Source organism: Trifolium pratense, linkage group LG4 (genome assembly GCF_020283565.1).
Source record: "Trifolium pratense cultivar HEN17-A07 linkage group LG4, ARS_RC_1.1, whole genome shotgun sequence".
Classification (NCBI taxonomy): Eukaryota; Viridiplantae; Streptophyta; class Magnoliopsida; order Fabales; family Fabaceae; genus Trifolium; species Trifolium pratense.
Genome location: NC_060062.1, coordinates 13,136,029 through 13,157,226, shown reverse-complemented (window position 1 = coordinate 13,157,226; position 21,198 = coordinate 13,136,029). Strand labels below are relative to the sequence as shown.

Here is a 21,198-nt window from a genome sequence, read left to right as displayed (position 1 = left end):
GAATTAGAAAACAATATCAAATCTAAAATAAATGAATTATTTTTTTCAACCTAATCTTTTAGATCTTATTATAAAAAAGGTACAATCAAACATAATTACCGTTTAACACATATGAAAATAAAAACAGAAGAGGGTTCTGTGATTTCCGATGTGATGGTTTCCGGTGCGGTGCTCTCCAGAACTGTGGTATCCGGCGAATGTATTTTGATCTTAATTTTTTTGTGGGTTTTGTAGATCAGATGGAGGAGTGATTTTATTGCGATGATTTTTCAAAAAGCTCTTTTAACTGAAAATATTTTTGATCGATACAAAGATGTCTTAAATATTTTGAACATGTCTTAAATATAAATATTTATAAATTTATTTCAATTTTATATATGGTTTATAATTTTTCAAAGTTATCAAGTAATGTTAACCCGTGCGAAGCACGGGTTCATAACTAGTTTGTCCTATTAAAATAATGATTATTTATTTTTCTTCTAGAAGAACAGTATAGAATTTCAAAATACAAAAATATTGTAAAAATAAGTAATAATTTAAATTAGAAAATTAAAATAAGAATTTTGTTTTAAAATATCTAATCTTGATTGAATTATCTAAGAGCACTTAGATGAAGTTGAGTGAGTTTCTTCTAACTTGATCAAGGATTTCTGGCTTGTGGCACTATTCATCCTTTTAAGTCTCACAAAGTTCAAAAGATTTCTCTTTGCAGTTGTGTGTAAAAAATACCTAAATTATTCCAAAAAAAGATCTTGATTGAATTGTCATCAATGATCAATGTCCCTAATAAATGATAAAATTGACCGAATTGACTCAATTTTCTCATTCTTTTATGTGAAAAGCATGAAGAAATTAAACATGTAATTTGACCAATTGTTTTACTATATAGCATAAAGAGCAGACACTGAAAAAGACCATTATACTATTTGGTAGTCGTGTGAATCTTTTACTAAATTTTAAAATTTGTTTGAATATAAAATGAAACACGCTTTGGATGTGAAAACGTGTAGTATAAATTCAGAGACTGCTATGATCTGACACAAACGCACTTATCATCATTAATGTTTCTATCAATTTATATAAATACACTACTCACTCACTTACTAAGTTCAAGAGCACTTGTTAATTTCTCAAAAATTAGTTAAAATGGCTAGAACACCTTCATGTGACAAAAGTGGAATGAGGAAAGGAACTTGGACTGCTGAAGAAGATAGGAAATTAATAGCTTATGTTAGTAGATATGGTTGCTGGAATTGGCGCCAACTCCCTAAGTTTGCAGGTCTTGCAAGATGTGGGAAGAGTTGTAGATTGAGATGGATGAATTATCTAAGGCCTAACATCAAAAGAGGGAATTTCACTCAACAAGAAGAAGACTTGATTATCACAATGCATAAAAAGCTTGGAAATAGGTATATTATCATATATCCTACTTTGCTATTCTCAATAAACTACAAATTTGTATAGGAATATTTGTTCGTATATTAATATTTGTTCAAAGAAAACAACCCGTCACTACAAAATTACTTTAATTTATTGACGGTTTAATCCTTCAATTAGTTACTGACGGTTTAAGTTCCAATAAATTAGAAAAAAAACTCTTACAACATTAACAAAATAATTTTTTTAAAGTTTAGTGGTGGCCTAAGCCGCCGGTAATATTAAAAAGAAAGACATAGCATTTAGTGGCGGCTTAGAGCCGCTAGTAAAAAAAATATTGCCCTTGTTGTCAAGCCTTTTCATTTAGTGATGACTTTAGCACTCGATAACATTCCCAATTGTCACAACAACAAAAGAAAAAAGTGTTTCTTTATCGAATTCGCCGGGACCTTAAATGTATTGGGATAACAAGATATATATAGCCAAAAATTATAGATGTCAAAGTTACTAATTAATTTGGCAATAACACAAACATGGATAATTTGTCAACAAATAAACATGGATGAATGTTAAATTTGATATTCCTTTCCATTGTTGAACTTGTAGATGGTCAACCATCGCGGCGGAATTACCTGGAAGAACAGATAATGAAGTGAAGAACCATTGGCATACTTCCCTCAAAAAGAGAGTTCAACATAACACAATCACAAATAGTGAAGAAATCAAAGCTACTAAATCAAGAGATATTACCATTTCCCAAGTTACTACTCCAGCTAGTTCCCAAGACACCAATGGCCCATTATCCCCATTTTCATCATCAAGTGAATTCTCTTCCACTCATGATTTGGATGATATGAGTTTTATAGATGCTTTTATTGAATCTATGGATCAAAGTTTTTTGTTGGATGACCTTACCAACACACCAAATGGAATAGTGCAAAACAATACTAATTGTGATTTTCAAAATCAAGATACTTCTTTAGTGTCTCCAAATTATTCTTCCAATGATGATAGTAATTTGGTTGTGGATAATGATTTTGGCAGCTTTGTAGATGCGTACTACGAGTCAACAGTTGATAATTTTTGGACACCATATGAAGCTGAAATGTCACATGTTCCAAGCCACATGCTGATGACAACTTTGCCGATGGAATCTGAATATTTTTCGGTAGTATATGATGAGGATCTTTGGAGTTGAAGTAATTTGTAATACATACTAGTATAAGATATTAGACTTTTTAATTAATAAAATAAACTCATGATACTTGTTGGAACAAAGAGAACGTTTTTTAACTCCTGTAACAACAATCCTCCTTGTGTTTATGGTTGTAAAACATTTTGATTTTGATTCAAATATCATTTTGAGATTCAGAATCTAATGCTTTAATGATGCACAATATATGAGCATGTCGGAAAATGTTTCTTTCAACTGAGATTCGAACTTTAAGTTGTGGGTATTTAGTCTCAATTAGGCTTATTTTAGTCTTAGGTTTTAATAGAAAATCTAAAATATACATAATCATAAAAATACCCTATCGGAGGTTACACCAGCAATTTTCAAAACCGCTGGGAAATGATGACACCTCCCAACGGAGGAAAAAGTAGTGCTTGGGAACCACCGTGACAAGCATTTATTGGCGGTTGAAATTCCGCCGCTTTCCCATTTTGACCGCAACCGTTTTTTCTTTTTCTAGTAGTGATTTTTCTAGTAGTGATTTGAAATATTAAATTCTTTTATATTATTAGATTCAAATTTTCTATTTTAGATATCGTATTGAATAAAAAGGAGATTAAAAAAATAAACGGTAAGTTAATTAGTGCCCTATAATGAACACTAATTAACATTTTCCAGAAATAAAAAGGAGATTAAAAGTTTAAAAACATGGGAAAAATGCATTTAAGATTATTAATTAATTAGGAGAAAACTTATATACAGTAGGGGGTGCTCGTGGTGTGGTTTGCTTCGGTTTTAAGCATAAAAGTCATGCTAATCGCGAGATAAAATTGCATACGATTCGGTTTGGTTCGGTTGGTTTTTAAAAGTCATCCAAATCAAACCAAACCAAACCAATGTTTTGATTGGTTTGATTTGTGCGGTTTATCGCGATATAAAAAATATGACGATATTATCAACTTGTTATAAAATAACATTAGGAAACTTTAATTTATTTTATTGTTTACACGATATAATATGCATGTACAAAAATTGCATATACACAAGAACTTATTTTTAATACCGACAGTATAATTATGGATCGCATTAAATGATATGTTTTGACAGCCTATTATTTTATAGACTCAATTTGGGTTGGACTTGCTAAGTTGAACTAGGTAATATGTTGATTGCTACTGGTTGATAAGATTAAGTTAAGTGTTGCGGTTTGGTTTGGTTTGGTTTTCTAAAATGAAAACCGCAAACCAAACCACGCGGTTTAGAAGAAAAATCATCCGTGTGGTTTTAACTAAACGCGGTTTTTTACGGTTTCGGTTTGGATTGGTTCGGTTTGCGATTTTACTTTTGAATTAGTTCGGATACGATCACCCCTAATATACAGTACCCTAATTATTGTTGGTTCTGTTCTCCTATAAAAAAGGTGACATGTGGCTATTTATTATCTATTTTACTAACATCTTTAGGTTGAGAATATGTTAGGCCGAACTAGGCTTAATTACCAAGTTTAAGTCTGGCCCGTTAAAAACTTGAAAGCCTGAGTCTAGCCTGTGACCTGTCAGAGGCTTGTTTTTTAGGCATGAGTCTAACCTTATGAAAGGCGGATATGACATCTTAACTAGCATGTTTAAAAGCATATTTCACATAAACATATTTAAATAAATTATTATATTTATTTTTAAATATACTAATGATTAATAAACCAATGAGATTAAACTTTCTTTTGATATTTAACATGATATTTTAGAAAATTTGACTATATATGAAATTATATTTCAATTCTAATTTATAATAATACATTCATATATTTCAAAAACTAATGTAGATTATTAAAATATTAAACTACTGAAAAGTTAATAGATTTATAATTTAATCAAAGTAATTATTATTTTTTGGGTTAAGTAGTCTAATGATTAGAAAATTCACTTAAAGATGAATAAATGGAGTATCCCGGATTTAAATCTGGGCTCACGGGAACAATCAAAGTAAATTTTTAAATATATAATAGTAATAGTAAAATATTGCACCAGTGATGAATTAACCTACGGAGTTAGTAAGTTACAAGCTACTCCCTCCGGAGTATTAAAATCGGAGTTTATGTGTCACCCTTTTATACGGTGTATTAATAACGGTAGTTAGGGTAATGTATACTATATAAAGGCACATGTTAAAAATATAAATGTAGAAATATTCTCTTGTAACTTGTGTATTATATTTTTTAAACATTAAATTCTTTTATATTATTAAATGCAAATTTCTATTTTTAGATACCTTAATATGTGCCCTTGATGCACATGTTAACATGACCCTATAAATTTTCTCCTATTAATCACTGGTATTAATTACAGTATGCGACAATTGCATGATGACTTCATCGTGTTGACGCCACATGCTTACGCATTTAGCGCGTTCTCATTCCGTTACTTCATCCACTCAGTGAGAACGCAGAACATTGACCTAAACTAAGTCAGAAAATTGTACTGTATGTATTATACATTGCACTATATCAGCATCTTGTGGATAGAGGATGCCTTTTGCACTATTGTTTGGCCTCTCTCGCTAGTAAATGAAGGAATGAAAGTGGTTGCATAAAATATACTATTTGCCATATTTGCTTCTCATTTATATATAAAGTGTTCAACATCTACTATTTTATTTAGGGAGCTTCTACGGTACATTCGAATAATTTGAATGTACCGGTACATCAAGTCAATAAATTGATAAATTAACGATTATTTTTATGAAATAAAAAATTATTAGTCGATTATTGTATTTTAGAAATAACAATATCACAAGAAAAAACACAATTTCATTGTTTATAAGTATTATACTAATTTTTCTAATATTTGTTTTTTATAAAATTCAATATTGATTATTATGATGAATAAAAATTCAAAAAATATCGAATTTTATATTTTTGACGATTTTGATGAATAATATTTAGTTACTATAATTATTTTAATGATAAGAAAAATGATTTCCTTTAAAAATTATTCATTTACCCATTAATTTAATTATCTAATATACCAGTACAATAAAAATTATTATATGTACCATAGAGTTTGCCTTTTATTTAATGTGGAACTCAACTCATATTTAAAATACCAACATATATGTTATTAGGAATAGCTGGCTTGGGATACTACTTTGATTAAAGTACTCCTTCGAGCAAAGGATGCACTCTTTTCCTTCCAACCCATTAATTTGTTACAAATCTTAGAAAAATAAACAATTGGTTCTTAGAGACTTTGTCATCTTGTCCACTATTCTAATAGGCGTATATCATCTTGAAATCTATTTTTGACATTAATGTGAGTGTTTTTTGCTTCAACACATATCTAAAGCCTTTTGATAGATATTGTTTATATTATTAGTTAATTCCTTTGCCTCTTCATTAGTGGCTTTGTAGAAACTTATCATCAACCCAAAGAACTGATGCCATGCAAATATATGTAACTTAAAATTATTAAGCTACTTATCCTACTCTCCTAAATATAAGAGATAATCTATTTTTTAGATTCATTGATAATTTAATGTATTTGGTCTATAATATAAATCAAATACATCAGATTATCAATAAATCTAAAAAAAATGATTTTTTTCTTATATTTAGGACTGGATGGAGTATTTTTTAAGAAATTTATCTTTTAAAAAAAATACAAGATTTTATATTTTTTTGGTTGGTAAGATATATGGACCACAAGGATATTTCTTTATGTGCAAGACTAGCAATCTTGTTTGGAAAGTTGTAATCGATAAAGCGTTGTCTTGAAGTGCAAGACAAGTAGGTTGTGGTCTATATATACACGGCTTCAATTTTAGAAAGAGAGCAAGAGATTGAACAAGTAGAGAAGCGAGATGTAGAGGTACGGATTAAGATTTGCCATCACTAAAGCTAGGGTTTTAAAAAGAAACAAAAGGGACAATTTCTCTTCCTACAATTCTAGAGGTTGGAAAAATTATCTTTGTATTCATCTTAGGAATACTAAATCATTGAGTCTGTTGGTCACGAGTTAGAGATTCAGAAAACTGGTACAATTATGATTAAGGTTAATTCTTGTAATTCCTTTGGGAATCTCGTTGTAACGAAACTCATTGACATAGTAGAATGGATGGCTGCTCCTCCCCCATACATAGGTTATTGTTGAACCAAATTAGGTAAATAAATATTGTGTACTTATATTTACGGGAACAAATTTTTATCTCCCGATATGATAAAGTTGATACGATAAAATTTCTAAAACTATGTATTTTCAAAATGCCAACATAATGTGATAAAATTTTGAAAACTCAAGAATATTTTTAAAATACTAACATTTATTTAATATTTCTATAAAATATTTGTTTATTTTATATATGAAAACTCTTTTAATAATTTTTTTTTGTTATCAACTCTTTTAAGTTCACACTGAATTATTCCCAACCCAAGTTCACACTGAATTATTCCCAACCTAAGTTCACACTGCATTTATTCCAAGCCAAGTTCACACTGCCTCATATAAGACATTAAATTTAGTTAACTCTCAACTGAAATTCGAAACAGGGTTGTTAAAAGTAATTAAGGCCACACAGCAATAACCTATTTAAAATATTTTAAACAATAATGAAACCTAAAATTGTTTAATGAGATGAACTACAACAACCAATTGCAGTTCATCTCACTAAAAAAAAATTACTTTATAATAAAAGACTTCATTACTGTTTATCAAAAATAAGATTAACAAATTTTACTAAAATTAATTTTGCCTCAACAACTATTAAATCAATTGACTTTATTTTCAATATAAAACTAAAAACCAAATGAAATCAATCACAATAATTTAATAAACAATTATGTGTCTCAAAATGTATTTACTATAAAAGTATAAAGGAGTTGGAGGACTAGAGTTCAACTAATGTATCAATGTAATATACTAGCAACTAACAATTTGTCATTCAAAAAAATAGGCCCAGTATTTTTTTTGGTTTATAACTCTCTGATTCCAAGAGAAAAGGAACCTTAGTAGTCCAAAGTTCGACCGCAAGATAAGGAAAATTCGGCCAAAAAATTGCTTCGCCAAGAATAGGCCCAGTATTTTTAATGATTCTAAATAAACCTTAACATTAAATTTATTTTAGATCTCCTAATATATTGAATCAACCCTGATTTAAAAATGGATAATTCTTTGAACGGAGATCCGAATCTTTCTTCATCACCTTTGTGGTTGAAAAAAAGATAGTTGATAAACTAATTAATATTGACCTATAGCTCTTTTTAATTTTTTTGGTAAACTAAGAATGAGTAAAGCATCAAGGAGAAATTAGACATATCATCTTGAATTTTCGAAAAACTATGTTGTTGCTATAAAGCTTGCGTTTCTGGAACAATATTCGTCTTGAAATGCACCGGTTCCTTGACCCCCTCGACCACTATTTCCTCAACCACTAATTCTTCAACCGTGACACAATCATTTAGGAGATGTTTCAACAACAACAACATCCGAGACAGTCACGACTTTATTTATTGTAATCAAAATTCTCTCTTGTTCTACATAGACCCATTGCAAAAAAAGCTTTAGATGTGTCTTGATGGTGATTGTTGATGTGTTTCAATTATTATTTTTAATTGATTTTAAAAATACTATAAAATTAAAGTATTTCCTAAAACAAGTTTTATTGAATTAAAAAATATAATAATGACATGCCTATTAAATTTGTCCACGTGGACGCTAGCTGCCACGTCATTAGTGGCAATGCAACATCAGCAAAATGGACTCTAAAATGGAGTGGGGATCAAAACACAAATAAAATAAATAGACCAAAACTTTTTTTTTTTTTAAAATAGAAAAATAAAATTACATTTGAACATAACAAAATTTTATATAAAATTAATAAAGTCTCCCCAATTATTAAATCAATTGACTTTATTTTACTTTTAGTTAAGTAGCCTAGTGGTTTAATAGAGAAAAGAATCTTTCTAAACTAAGGCAAATGGAAGCCTGGCAAAATTTTATCTAAACTTAATAAAGTCTCCTCAAGTATTAGATCAACTGACTTTCTTTTATTAGTTAAGTAGTCTAGTGGTTGAATCGAAAAGAGAAACTTTATATAAACTAAAGCAAATGGAAGAGGTATATATTGTTTAAAAAAGCATTAAATTGGCTAGCTAGGGTTTCTCACATATTTTATTTTGAAAGTATGTTTTCCCATTGAAATATAGCTACAGCCTATAGGCGCATCCTTAAACTTTTTTTTTCTTCTTTGACAAAGTTTTTTTTTTCTTTGACAAAAGTTGGATCTAATTAAACATTATTTTAGAGCACTAAATATTACTTATTTATTAGCCATCACATGAATTATTTTAATTACGTATTTTTCCAAAAAAAATTATTTTTGTTAAATTTTGTTTCCAACTTTTAAGAGAAAGAGAACAAAAAAAAATACTATTGATCAAAGAAAAACTAACAGGTAGGAGTACATCATTTTGCAACTAAGGAATTGTTCTACTTCCTATAAAAATTCTAGCGTTGAGTTTGTAATGAGATAAACAAATGAGGTTACTCACGTTCTTGTTATGACGGCTCCATTTTTAGATAGTGTTCAAATTCTAGTTGATATGCTCAATTATATTGGGCACATTTTAATCAATGATATATGTTATAAGTACTTTATCGTATAAGAAATAAAATAAAAAACTAACGAATTGTTCCAAAAAAATAATTTGCATTACATTACATGAAAACATGCAAAAGGACACGCGTTATTATCTTTTGAAACAGATTCTTGGACGCAGAGTGTAGTAGCTTTCGGCAACTGTATAGCTATTTCCTACAACTTAAGATAATGGTTAACAAACAAAAATATGAGTTTTTAAATTTTGTTTTTTAGAAAAAAATTTAATACATTGGGTGCACTATTTTTATGATTAATATTTTCTTAATTAATTACAGTTGGAGGAGTATACATCACTCTACCAAAATGACATCTAATAAACACATCCAAAAACTTTTAGTTTTTTGTGGTCTTCGATTTTTTAATCGATTTGCGGTTTGAATTTAAACACCCCTATTTCAAAGTACCAAGTGATAAAAAGTCTTAGTTGTCTTAAGCATATAGCCAAGAGTATGATTTTTGGTTCATAGTGTGAAGAAAAAGTTCGCCCCGAAAAAATTATTCATAGGTAACACTCGATAGTGAAAATTTTGTAACAATGTTTGAGTAACAAAAAAATATCGTTTCAACCAATTGTTAATTGCTCTAGTGGTGATTAGCGCTGAACTTAGTAGAAAATACTACGGTTCGATCTCCAACAACTATAATCAAGAAAGGACTGAAACAACTTGATATTAAAACCGACCTCTAAACCATATTAGACGGTCAAGTTAACCGTATAATAATGGTAAAGAAACAAAATCATTTCAAGGTGTAAAATAGATGGGGCCATGCTAATACTATGTCACGGTTTTTAGTTTATCACCCCCGGCCCATAAATGTATATAATCATAAAAAGCAGAGAACTTCTAAATTCTATGCTTTTAGTTGTCTCCAATAAAACACAGAAGTCCAATATTCATTAAGTGATGGTAAGAGGTCCATTCTATGACAAAAATGGAGTTAAGAAAGGTGCATGGAGTAAAGAAGAAGATGAGTGTTTAAGTGATTATATTCATAAACATGGTCATTCTAATTGGCGTCAACTCCCCAAACTTGCGGGTACATACTTCTTTCGTCCCAATTTATAAGCAAATATACTTCTACTGTCCTAATTTATAAGCAAGAAAATATCATTTTATAATCATTTATTAAGAAAATCAAAACATATCGTAAGTAATTTAGAGCATGATTCTTTTCTTTTTCTTAAAATAAGGTTTTTGGAATATATATAAAAACAATTTTTATTAGTCATTGATTATAAAAATATAAAATGAGATAGAAAACAAATTAAATATAATTTCATAGTAATATAAGTAAAAGAAATTCTTAGAAAGACAAAAATTTATCTTTTTTACTTGTTATTTAAATTTCATTTTTGAATTTGATTAATATGTAATTTAAGCTTTGTTGATTTAAGAAAAATAAATGTTAATTAGTCATGGGTACTATTTGAACACAGGTTTAGCACGGTGTGGAAAAAGTTGCAGACTTCGTTGGGTGAATCACTTAAAGCCAAATCTTAAACATGGGAATTACACAAGAGAAGAAGATGAAATGATCATCAAATTACACCACCATCTTGGAAATAGGTATATAATAGTAATAATTTCAGTTTTGTCAGTTTTATTGTAGATTCTATACTAAATTTCCAGTTTGTCAACTTTAGAGGAGTAACATTACAGATTTGTCTATTGAGATCTACTTTTTTTTCTTTTCATCTAACATTAAATTGGGAAGATAAGTTAATGATAGAGTTCAATTTAATTTAACTAAAATATTGAATTGATTCAAGTGGTAAGGATCTTGGGATCCTTAAGCAGGTAGTCAGGGATTCGATTTTCGACAGAGATTAGCTAATTATCACCAATGACAGAAGAAACTCATACATATATCAAGTTGTTCACGCTCTAATCGCACGGTCAGTTCATCATCTAGATTTAAATTCGTGTCTCTTTAGAAATCAAGGACACGGTAGTACGATCATATAGAACAAATGTTGTTCAAGTAAGGTTGTACTACTATATCCTTTATTTCTAAGAAGACATGAACATAAATCTGAATGATGAACTACGACCATATGATCAGAGCGTGATTAATGGTTTGGATGATATCTCAACTAGTAACCTAAACAAAATTAATTTGCAACATACCAAAATCATATAAAAGAGTATATTGTTAGCTGTTGATTATTGAAGGGTCGTATATTATTATTATTATTATTATTATTATTATTATTATAGTTATCAAAAAATGAAAAAATTATATTTAATATTAGAAAGATGCATAATTTTCTTTGCTTCTAAATTCCGATGTTAATTTATACGTGCTTAATGACAATTCCTTTTCAGATGGTCTTTGATTGCTGAAAAACTGCCCGGAAGAACGGATCATGAGATAAAGAACTATTGGCATAGCTACCTAAAAAAGTGCTTAAAGAGCAAAGAGTACAAAATGTTGGACTTGAAATTGAAACCTTGTGATAATATTATTGAAGAAAATGATACTCATCATTTTGTAGCACCCAAAAGCCCAATTTCTAATGTTGGTAATAAGGACTTTCTTTATATTTTAGAAAGCTCAACATTGCCGATGCCCGCAGCTGAAACATCACCAGAAGACAATTCGCCTAGCTCAACGAACAGCCGCGGAATAGAAGAAGACAGCGCTGCTCAGTGGTTAGCGTTTGAAGCATTCAACGGTGATTTTTGGACAGAACCATTTATCGTAGAAGATACATTGCCGGAAGACAATTCGCCTAGCTCAACGAACAGCTGCGGAATAGAAAAAGACAATGCTGATTTGTGGTTAGCATTTGAAGCATTCAGTGGCGATTTTTGGACAGAACCATTCATCATAGAAGATACATACACCACTAATGAGATATCAAATAAAGACATAGACTTATTGATTTCAGACTTCTATGATGGTTCATATATGTTTTAGAAATTAAAGTCTTCCTTCGATTTTTGTATGTTTTTCTTACTAGTTTTTCATTTTATCAAAGTAGTCTAATAGCTAAAATTCTACTTTTAAGGTGAATAAGCGGAGTGTCTGGGTTCAAGCGCCGACTCCTACATATATAATGTAATGTCTATACCAATTGAGTTAATTAAACTCATAGATATGTCTTTGGTTAAATACTATATTGTAAACAAAAAAAAAATTAAATATTTGATGGTGGCTCTGTAAGTGCACATAATCGCAACCAAGTAGTAAAATGATAAGTTATCGTTCTCCATATGGATTGTGCCAAAATTACTAGTTTCGCTTAGGAATTTAGAATAATAAAGTGATTTGCATTCGCTTTGTTTGTTTGAAAAGGTCTTGCATTTAATAAAAGTAAATAACAATAAAATATATGACAAGAAAGTAAAGAGCAACAAATAAAATAGTGTTTGTGGCCACACGGAGTGTGTGTGGTTAAGTGTTTTGAATCTCTCCCTTACTCTTGCTTGGTAACTGACGTTATACTATACTTCATTACTAGTTATAAGCTACCGGATTAATTTCCATTAAAATAAGCTTAGTATTACTATAGTTATTTCTACTGCAATCTGACTTAGGTGGAACCAATTAAGCTTCGTTAGGTTTAGCTTTCATTATTTCGTATCATTACCTTTAACGGGTTCAGCCTCTAAAGAGTGCGTCCTAACCTTTAGAAGTTTGGAATTTAACAAGTTCTCTACGTCCGCTCGATTTCCTAATATCATTGCAGAATTTAACTACGTGCGATTATTAATCCTGCCTCGTACCGTCAGATACTGAATTTAATGGTCTCATATTGGTAGGATGAAATGTCTTTTTGGTCTGGCCTATTAATTCTGTTGTCATGGGATCAGCTAATTTCCTCTAGGTTCATTCACTTAATTTGATCAATATTAAGAATGAATAATTAAAGCAAAGACAAATATAGAAAATAACTTAATAACAATTGAGCATAAACTTTATCAAACCATAATTACATGTCTCAAGCATTCATAAGGGAGTTCATATACTCGACATAACCTAGGAAAAATAAATTAAAAAAGACAATAAAAGAAAATAACCTTATTGGCATTAGAGTTCCTTGACCTCTTTATCTCCTCCTTGGAGTTCTCCTAACACTCTCTTGAGTATCACTATTGTTGGGTGATTTCTGAATGCTTAATTGTGCGATACACCGGAAAATGTACTATTTATTTAGTTAATTTAGCCTATGTTTTTGTTATTTATTTTTACATTTTCGTCGTATCACTATGGTATTTTTGTATTTTTCATTCACTTGCTCATGAACATGCTAAAAAAGATACATTGATCAAAACAAAGAAAAATGGACAAAAAAAAGACAAAAAGGCCACACAAGTGCAGCCCAACACAACAAGGAGTGTGGCGTCCGCCACACCCACATGCTGCCCGCCAGCCCATCACAACAAGCTTGTGGCACCTGCCACAAGCATTATTCAGCAAGGCAAGATCTCATCCGTCTGTTGCATCGTGTGGCGCTCGCCACACCTGCTATTAGTCCCACATCGGTCAGTTTCTGTTTCTTACTAGTCTCCATCTAGTATAAATAAGTCCTCATTCTTACAATTTTGGAGGGCGGACAACAGACAACTTGCAAGAGTTGAAAAAAGGAATTAAGATAGAGAGTTTGTTCTTAGTTTTTTCTCTTAGTTAAATTTTATTATTGCTATTCCGGTGTCTGTATTCGATGTTTTTAATTCAGGTTTTTATTTTATTGTTTTAATTTATTTTATCGCTTTTATTTATTTTTGTCTTATTTAATTCTTCTTTAGTTTATTTTTATTCCTGTCTATTTATTTATTATGTTTTTAGTTTTAATTATGTCTAGCTAATTTAAATATTACTATGATGTGTAATTAGAAGCTAATAGGGGTTCGATAATTGATTTGTGCGAGTTTTCCATAATCAGTTTTCCAAAATCATAATCGTCTCTTATCATGTCCATCAAATAAACAAGCTCTTTGAAATCCATAAAAAAAAACACTATAGAAAGAACTAACTCTATAAAAATTAAACATTATAATTTCTTTAATTGTCAATTAGTAAAACTTTTAATCAGTGTTTCTTTAATTGTCAATTAGTAAAAATTTTGATCATTGTCAATTAGTAAAGAATACTGTTTGACCATTGCATGTATGTCAATGCATAATTTTGATCATTAATATCTTTAATTGTCTATTAGTAAAAATTATAAAAATTTAATATTTTGAAAATACTCATCAAAACAAATTGAACAAGATCTTATATGCTAATATTTATAATTATATATTATTAAAAAAATACGGTCAAAACAAGATAAATGAATAGTACATTTCTATCAAACATGGTCTTATAATTAGGGACGGAAGTAGTATTAGTTTAATCTTTATTATGTTTTCATTAGAATAATAATTGTCAAATACGACGTTTATTTCATACGAATAAAAGAAAATCTTTTTTGTTTTTACGAAAAATATTATATTATATTTTGATGCGTGGAAATAATATGCTTCTTTCTTTCCCAGTATTTTCTCCAAATTGAGAGAGAGGTTGTTCTTTTTATCATGTCCTCCTGACATCATTATCTTGACGTAAGTTGCTGACGCTAAATTACATTTGCCTCGTGTGCAAGCTGTTTGGTCGGATATATCCATGTGATTAGGATAAGGAGCGTTTTGTTGCCGGTAACTGTTACTATGTAGTTACCATGTTACTAAGTGTATGTTTGGTTTCAATTCATGTGATAAGGAAAAGTAGAATTAATTCTGCCTCCAGAATTGATTCTACTTGAAGCTAGAAATCGTAGCTTCTGATTCTAGAATTGATTTTTACACTCAAATTTTTTGTTCAACTCACTTTTTCATGAATATATCCTCCAAACATAAACCACTTCAGCTTAAAATCAATTTTGGTCAGAATAAATTTTACAAATCAATTCTGCCAAAATCAATTCTCTCCGCCGCAGAACCAAACACACGCTAAGTAGTAAGTAGTAACTGCATCTACAATATAATTTGGGAAAAGCTTATTTATTTATTTATTTTTTTAACAGCGAATATATTATTAATCAGGTCTCTGCACAAGACGAACAGAGACAGGTAAAAAAACAACTACATAACAGAGTGCCGTATATATGTGGAATGCAAAAAATAAACACCAAAACAAAATTCACCTAATAGAGCTCCACATCCTAATCCCAAAGACATCAACCCAGCCCTATAGTTGCCACTAGATCGACACTAACTCCTGATCTCGAATCAAAAGTGATCGGTCCATCATAATCCAAAAAGCAGCTCCTTCAGAATAAAAGTTGATGAGATAACGGTAGAATGAGAAATTTGAGGAAAAACTTATTCTTTTATAATATATATATATATAAATAGAATAACCGCAATCGTGTGATTGGTGCTGAACTTGGAAGTAAGGACAATAATTTGATTTGAAATTATTTGATGTCATAACTGACTCCTGAATCAGATTAAACGGTTAAATGAGTCGATTTAAATTGACATCCACCCTTGTTTACATCCACTACTTCCCATGATTTTCACCAAAAAGAGAGATTAAAGTGACATCATCTTTGAGATATTGCCAAGCAAATTTGGTAACTCGAGGCATTATCTCACCAAAAGTTCATTTTTGCGTGTCTGGATGCGGGGGCGTCGAATCGGTCGGACACTTATTCTTCTTATGTAGTACCTCTAGGTCTCTTTGGTTGTTAGTTCAGTCTTTAATTGGCTTTTGGTGTCGGATAACTCTCAAAATCTATCTGACCACTTTCTTCAATTTACTTATTCATCAGGTGGCCTTCGAGCGCGTTGGTCCTTTATGTAACTCATATGGCTAGTATGTGTTTGGGTTGTATGGAATGAAAGAAATCATAGATTCAGAAATTCAGCAAAATTCTTACCTCAATTGTTGGACAAGGTCAAACCCTACTCTTATTGTTGGTTGAAGACATCGAGCATTAACCTAGTTTTAAACTATCATAGTTGGTGGTCGGGCTCGTTGATCTGTTTGGGTATCGACTAATTATATTATTCATGTTGTTTCTTTTGATTGATGCTTTGTAAACTCTGGTAGTCTATATCTCGGTACACCTTGTACTGGTGACACTAATCAGTTGATTTTTTAATATATTCCATTTTTTCCTATTAAAAAAAATCATTTAAGATCATATTGCCAAGTGTTGATTCTTGCAATTCTTCTCTTAGGGCTCGTTTTGGTACGCATGATATGATAGAGGGGATAAGATAAGAAGCTGGATAAGGATATGATATGGTAGTGACAGGATAGACACATATCTTATTATGTGTTTGGCGCCCACAAGATAAAAAATATGATATCATTATTTTATCATATATTGTGTTTGGTGCACACTTGATATTGACATTATAAAATACATGTTTATCTAAATGAAAAATTTATGCTTGTAAAACCAATTCATTTTTATTAAAAAAAAATAAATATTTTCAATTAACATAAAATAAAATAAGTAATAACAAAATTATCATTGAAAAATAATTTCATATAATTGTAAAATAATACATTGATAAAATTAAAATTGTTATACGCATAAGTAACACTGGAAAAAAATAAAAAATAAGTAACACTAAAATATAATTTTAAAAAAATAAAGAAATATATTGCCAAAATAATAAAAAAAATGATAATAAGATAATCAAACAATGATAATACTAAATATCATTATAAAATAATAAAATATCAAATAAAAAAAATATGAGATAAAGATTAGTATATGGTGAGAAATCGTACAACACGTCTATATATTACTCGGTCTTCAATCAACAGCAACGTAATCAGAATCGGACCGGACATCAAACCGGTGAGTTTATCGGTTCAAGGTTCAATTGGTTGGATCAGGATTCAATCGGGTCGGACCGTTTTTAATTAAATATATATTTAAATTAATATATAAATAAAATTATATGAACAATTACTCAAAAAGGAAAAAAAAGTTGCTAATGTTCTAAATAAATAAAAAATACTATGGGCTTCTTCTTTTATAAAGTCCAACCCATAAAAAAAACCCTAAATTATAACACAAAGTGATAGCTGCCTCCTTTAATAATATTTTTATCTATACATACTATCTCACTCTCATTTTTCATCTATACGGTATGTCTCTTTCTCACTCTCTGCTTCCATTCTTCTCCCACCATCTTTTTTATTTTCATCTATCACGTCATCTCTGGATACAAGCATCATGACTTTATTCTTTTTCTCCTTCTCCATCTAATATATTTTTCCCTTTCTTTTGTTGCATCTATGAAAACAAACTAAATAAATTGTCCTCTATTATTTATTTCAATACTGAACAATAATCTTTTTTTTTTTTTTGTTTTGTTCCTCCTAATCTAATTTCAATTTCACTTTTCCGTGTTTCCGCTTTTTCTTGCGTTTTTTGAGATGTTAAATTAAAATTCTTATAAAAAAAAAACAGACAAAAACGATTTGTATTTAAAAAATAAAATCCAGACCGACCGGTTTACATGTAAACCGAACAAATTTTTTTTTCGGTCGGCTTGCTGTCTGTTTTTTGCACCTAACCGAACCTCTTTCACTCCCGGTTCACGGTCCGGCCAATTCGATCCGATTTTGATAACCTTGATCAACAGTAATATATATATATATATATATATATATATATATATATATATATATATATATATATATATATATATATATATATATATATATATATATATATATATTAGCTTCCAAAAAGAAAAACAGTAATATATATTAATAAAAATATATATGCATGTCTAAACAAAATATGGTGAGTAAAAAGAATTAAAAATTCATCAAAATGCATTCCAGGGGATTCGAAGAGAGGAACAGGCGTGATATGATTGCATTATGCTATCATGAAGCTAACCCACCTAAAATTATGGATTAAAATAACAAAAAGCCAACATAATAGGATTAGTGATATGTTTAACTTATCATTTTTTATTGGTGCATCAAATAACATAATTCTTATAATTTTTCTATTCATGAGGGTCTAATTACATCTAATAGTTTTACAAACATCTAATTACACGAGAAATAGTGTTCCCAATAAATAAAAAAGCAACAAGTTTGACAAACATCATGCAATATAATTTCATTTTAAAGAAAGAATAATTTTTTAGAAATTTTTTCTATGGAGAAAATATATTCAATTTTACCTCGATCTTCCAATTAAATATCAAAAAACGTATTTTTCTGAAATTACAAAGGAATTAAACTAATTAAAAATTATTTTTTGATATTAATAATTCTTTTTTAAAAAATAAACAACTAAAAAATAATTATGGTTGAAAAAATATACAAGTTGAAAAACCATATATGTCAACAATTTAAAATACATTTTTATTAATATGGTTGAAAAAAAAAAGATACTAAAAATTCTATTTTATTTTTCTCTTATCTTTTAAAAATTATATTTCTAAAACTAGACGGACGACACAAAATCTCTCATCATTTTAATTATTACGATTTACGATTAAATATGTTACATGTAATTCTAATTAAACTATAAAACTTCTAGCACAAGTGAAGTGCACAACTTTAAGTGGATCATTCTTGAAAACTTGCAGCTAGCTTGCCCTAATTTAGTGCATTTGCCTAATCCAGTTATCTTGGATGCATTCTAAAGATGGAGAAAGGATTCCCTCCCACATTCCTCATGTTGGAGATCCACACCATTAAAATTAACTATTAACAATTAATTATTTTTAATATTTATTTTTTAAAGTTGAGATTGGACTGGACCCTCCATTTATCGGAGAGGATCTGGTCTCCTAAAGATGGTGTCTTAAGTTTTCAAAAAAAAAAAAAAAATTCTTTCAAAGACCTCTTGGTTAGAAAGTTGGTTGGGCAGAAATCATTTGGAACAAGGATGCTTTTCTTTCAAAATTCTTGTTAATTTGGAGACTCTTGCGCAACAAATTACGAACAAATTCTAATTGAATGATTAGAGGCTGCATCTTCTCTCAACGTGCTCTCTTCAACTAAGTGGAATCATATCATATCACTACAACTTTTTTTGTCAATATTGCCCTATTTCCATAAGGATTTGGTTTTGGCTCTCTTCCACTTGACAACAATATTTTACGTGTTTTCAATCTTATATGCATATGACATGAGTGTCATGGTAAAAGGCTAGAACAAGCTATGTACTCCTAATTCATAGAATTGAATCTCATTTTATATTGTTTGTAAATAAAATAAATTTCATTTCTGACCTTACCCACAAGTAGGGGTGATCGCGGTGCGGTTTGGTTCGGTTTTGAGCATAAAAGTCATCCTAACCGCGAGATAAAAATGCATGCGGTTCGGTTTGGTTCGGTTGATTTTTAAAAAGTCATCCAAACCAAACCAAACCAAACCAATGCGGTTTGGATCGGTTCGGTTGGTGCGGTTTAAAACATAACGATTGTACCGAACAATTTTAAGCATAAAAAAAAAATAAAAAATTGAAGTTCCAAAATAACATTGTAGTACCAACAAAAATTATTTATCCAAAATAACATTATAGTAACTTACAATTTTAAATATATAAAAAAATTGAATTTTCAAAATAACATCACGGTACCGATAAAATTTGTTTATTTAAAAGAACATTACAACACCAAAATAAAATTTCAGTACAAAAAATAAAAACAACTTGAAGTTCGATTAATTTGGTCGACTGACTTGGTAATTGGGCATGTATATTGGAATATAAATATATTTTCTTTTACGATATTGGAATATAAATATATAATAGTAACTTAATGCGGTTTTTGCGGTTATCCGCGGTTTTTGCGGTTTGCGGTTTTGCGGTTTGCGGTTCAGTAAAAAAGACATCCAAATACATCCAAACCAAATGCGGTTTTTGCGGTTTTCGGTTTGGTTTGGTTCGATTTGCGGTTTTACTTTTGGATTGGTTCGGATACGATCACCCCTACCCACAAGTTCATTCCCATGATAATTTTTATTGACTTTCACATAAATTGACCTACTAGTGACGTTCGAACATTTTTTTTTTTGGAACATTGTTTTTATTATCACCTATGACATATAGGGGTGTGCAAAAAATTTGGTTATCCTTAACCAAATTACTAACCAATCCATATCCAATTTTAATTTGTAAAATCCATTTAAAAAAAAAACCACACCACTCCAATAAAAAAACACCAATTATAAACCATAACCACATTTTATAATTTGGTTTGGAATTGTTTGAAAATTTAGGCTCAAAAGGTAATTCAGGCCCAATCTTCAATTTTTTAAAATTCTTTATTATATAATAAAATAATTAATTAAAAGAGGGGTGGAGGACCGGTGGTCAACCGGTGGTCAACGCCGGACCACCGGCGGCCGGTGCGGCGGCGCTCCGGCATGTGCGGCGGCAGACGGTGGTTTCCGGCGGACCTCCGACGACTTTCACGGCGGTCGGTGGTGGTGCTCCGGTGGTCGATGGTGGTGCTCCGGCGGCCGGCCACCACCAACCACCCATACTATTTAAATATTATTTTATTTTAAAAATCAGATTTTTAATAATTATTTTAAAAATAATTAAAAAAAATCAGTTTTTAATGTTTTTAATTTTTAAAAATAATTAAAAAATTCAGTTTTTTTTTAAAATAATTAAAAAATCAGTTTTTAATGTTTTTAGTTTTTCAAAAATTTAGTATTTTAATTTTTTTTCCTATTTATTAGTTTTTTTTTGTATTTAAAAATCAGATTTTTTAATTTTAAAAATTACTCTTTTTTTAAATAATAAAAAATATTTTTAAAACAATATAAAAAATAAGTTTTCGGCTAAGTAAAAAATAATTTGGGTTTAAAAAAATATTTTGTGGGTTGATTATAAACCAATTCAATCATAAAATTAATTAAAAATTATGTTTTTAAAATAATTAATAAATCTATTTTTTTTAATCAACTAATAAAAAAAATTAGTTTAAGTAAAAAACCTATTTAAAATTGGATCATGTGAATAACTTAAATTTTATTACAAATCGGTTATAAATTGGTTCGAT

At 29.6% G+C, this 21,198-nt stretch overlaps 2 protein-coding genes across 2 annotated transcripts; both read left to right on the top strand.

The window, feature by feature from the left end:
• The first annotated feature begins 1,046 nt into the window (after window positions 1–1,046).
• LOC123921797 (transcription factor MYB13-like) lies at window positions 1,047–2,832 on the top strand. The gene is made up of 2 exons (XM_045974475.1): window positions 1,047–1,409; window positions 1,984–2,832. The coding sequence occupies exons 1-2, from the start codon at window positions 1,147–1,149 to the stop codon at window positions 2,573–2,575; spliced, it is 855 nt and encodes a 284-aa protein (XP_045830431.1). The 5' UTR covers window positions 1,047–1,146; the 3' UTR covers window positions 2,576–2,832.
• A 7,199-nt stretch (window positions 2,833–10,031) lies between these two features.
• LOC123923337 (transcription factor MYB13-like) lies at window positions 10,032–12,240 on the top strand. Its single transcript, XM_045976023.1, has 3 exons — window positions 10,032–10,240; window positions 10,641–10,770; window positions 11,530–12,240. The coding sequence occupies exons 1-3, from the start codon at window positions 10,108–10,110 to the stop codon at window positions 12,122–12,124; spliced, it is 858 nt and encodes a 285-aa protein (XP_045831979.1). The 5' UTR covers window positions 10,032–10,107; the 3' UTR covers window positions 12,125–12,240.
• The last annotated feature ends 8,958 nt before the right edge of the window (window positions 12,241–21,198 follow it).

What these genes read in the sequence shown, in the direction of transcription:
- LOC123921797 (XM_045974475.1), top strand. Translation starts at nt 1,147, where the DNA reads ATGGCTAGAACACCTTCATGTGACAAAAGTGGAATGAGGAAAGGAACT. An exon ending in CATAAAAAGCTTGGAAATAG is followed by an intron (nt 1,410 to 1,983) that starts GTATATTATCAT and finishes TTGAACTTGTAG; the next exon opens with ATGGTCAACCATCGCGGCGG.
- LOC123923337 (XM_045976023.1), top strand. Translation starts at nt 10,108, where the DNA reads ATGGTAAGAGGTCCATTCTATGACAAAAATGGAGTTAAGAAAGGTGCA. An exon ending in TCAACTCCCCAAACTTGCGG is followed by an intron (nt 10,241 to 10,640) that starts GTACATACTTCT and finishes ATTTGAACACAG; the next exon opens with GTTTAGCACGGTGTGGAAAA. An exon ending in CACCACCATCTTGGAAATAG is followed by an intron (nt 10,771 to 11,529) that starts GTATATAATAGT and finishes ATTCCTTTTCAG; the next exon opens with ATGGTCTTTGATTGCTGAAA.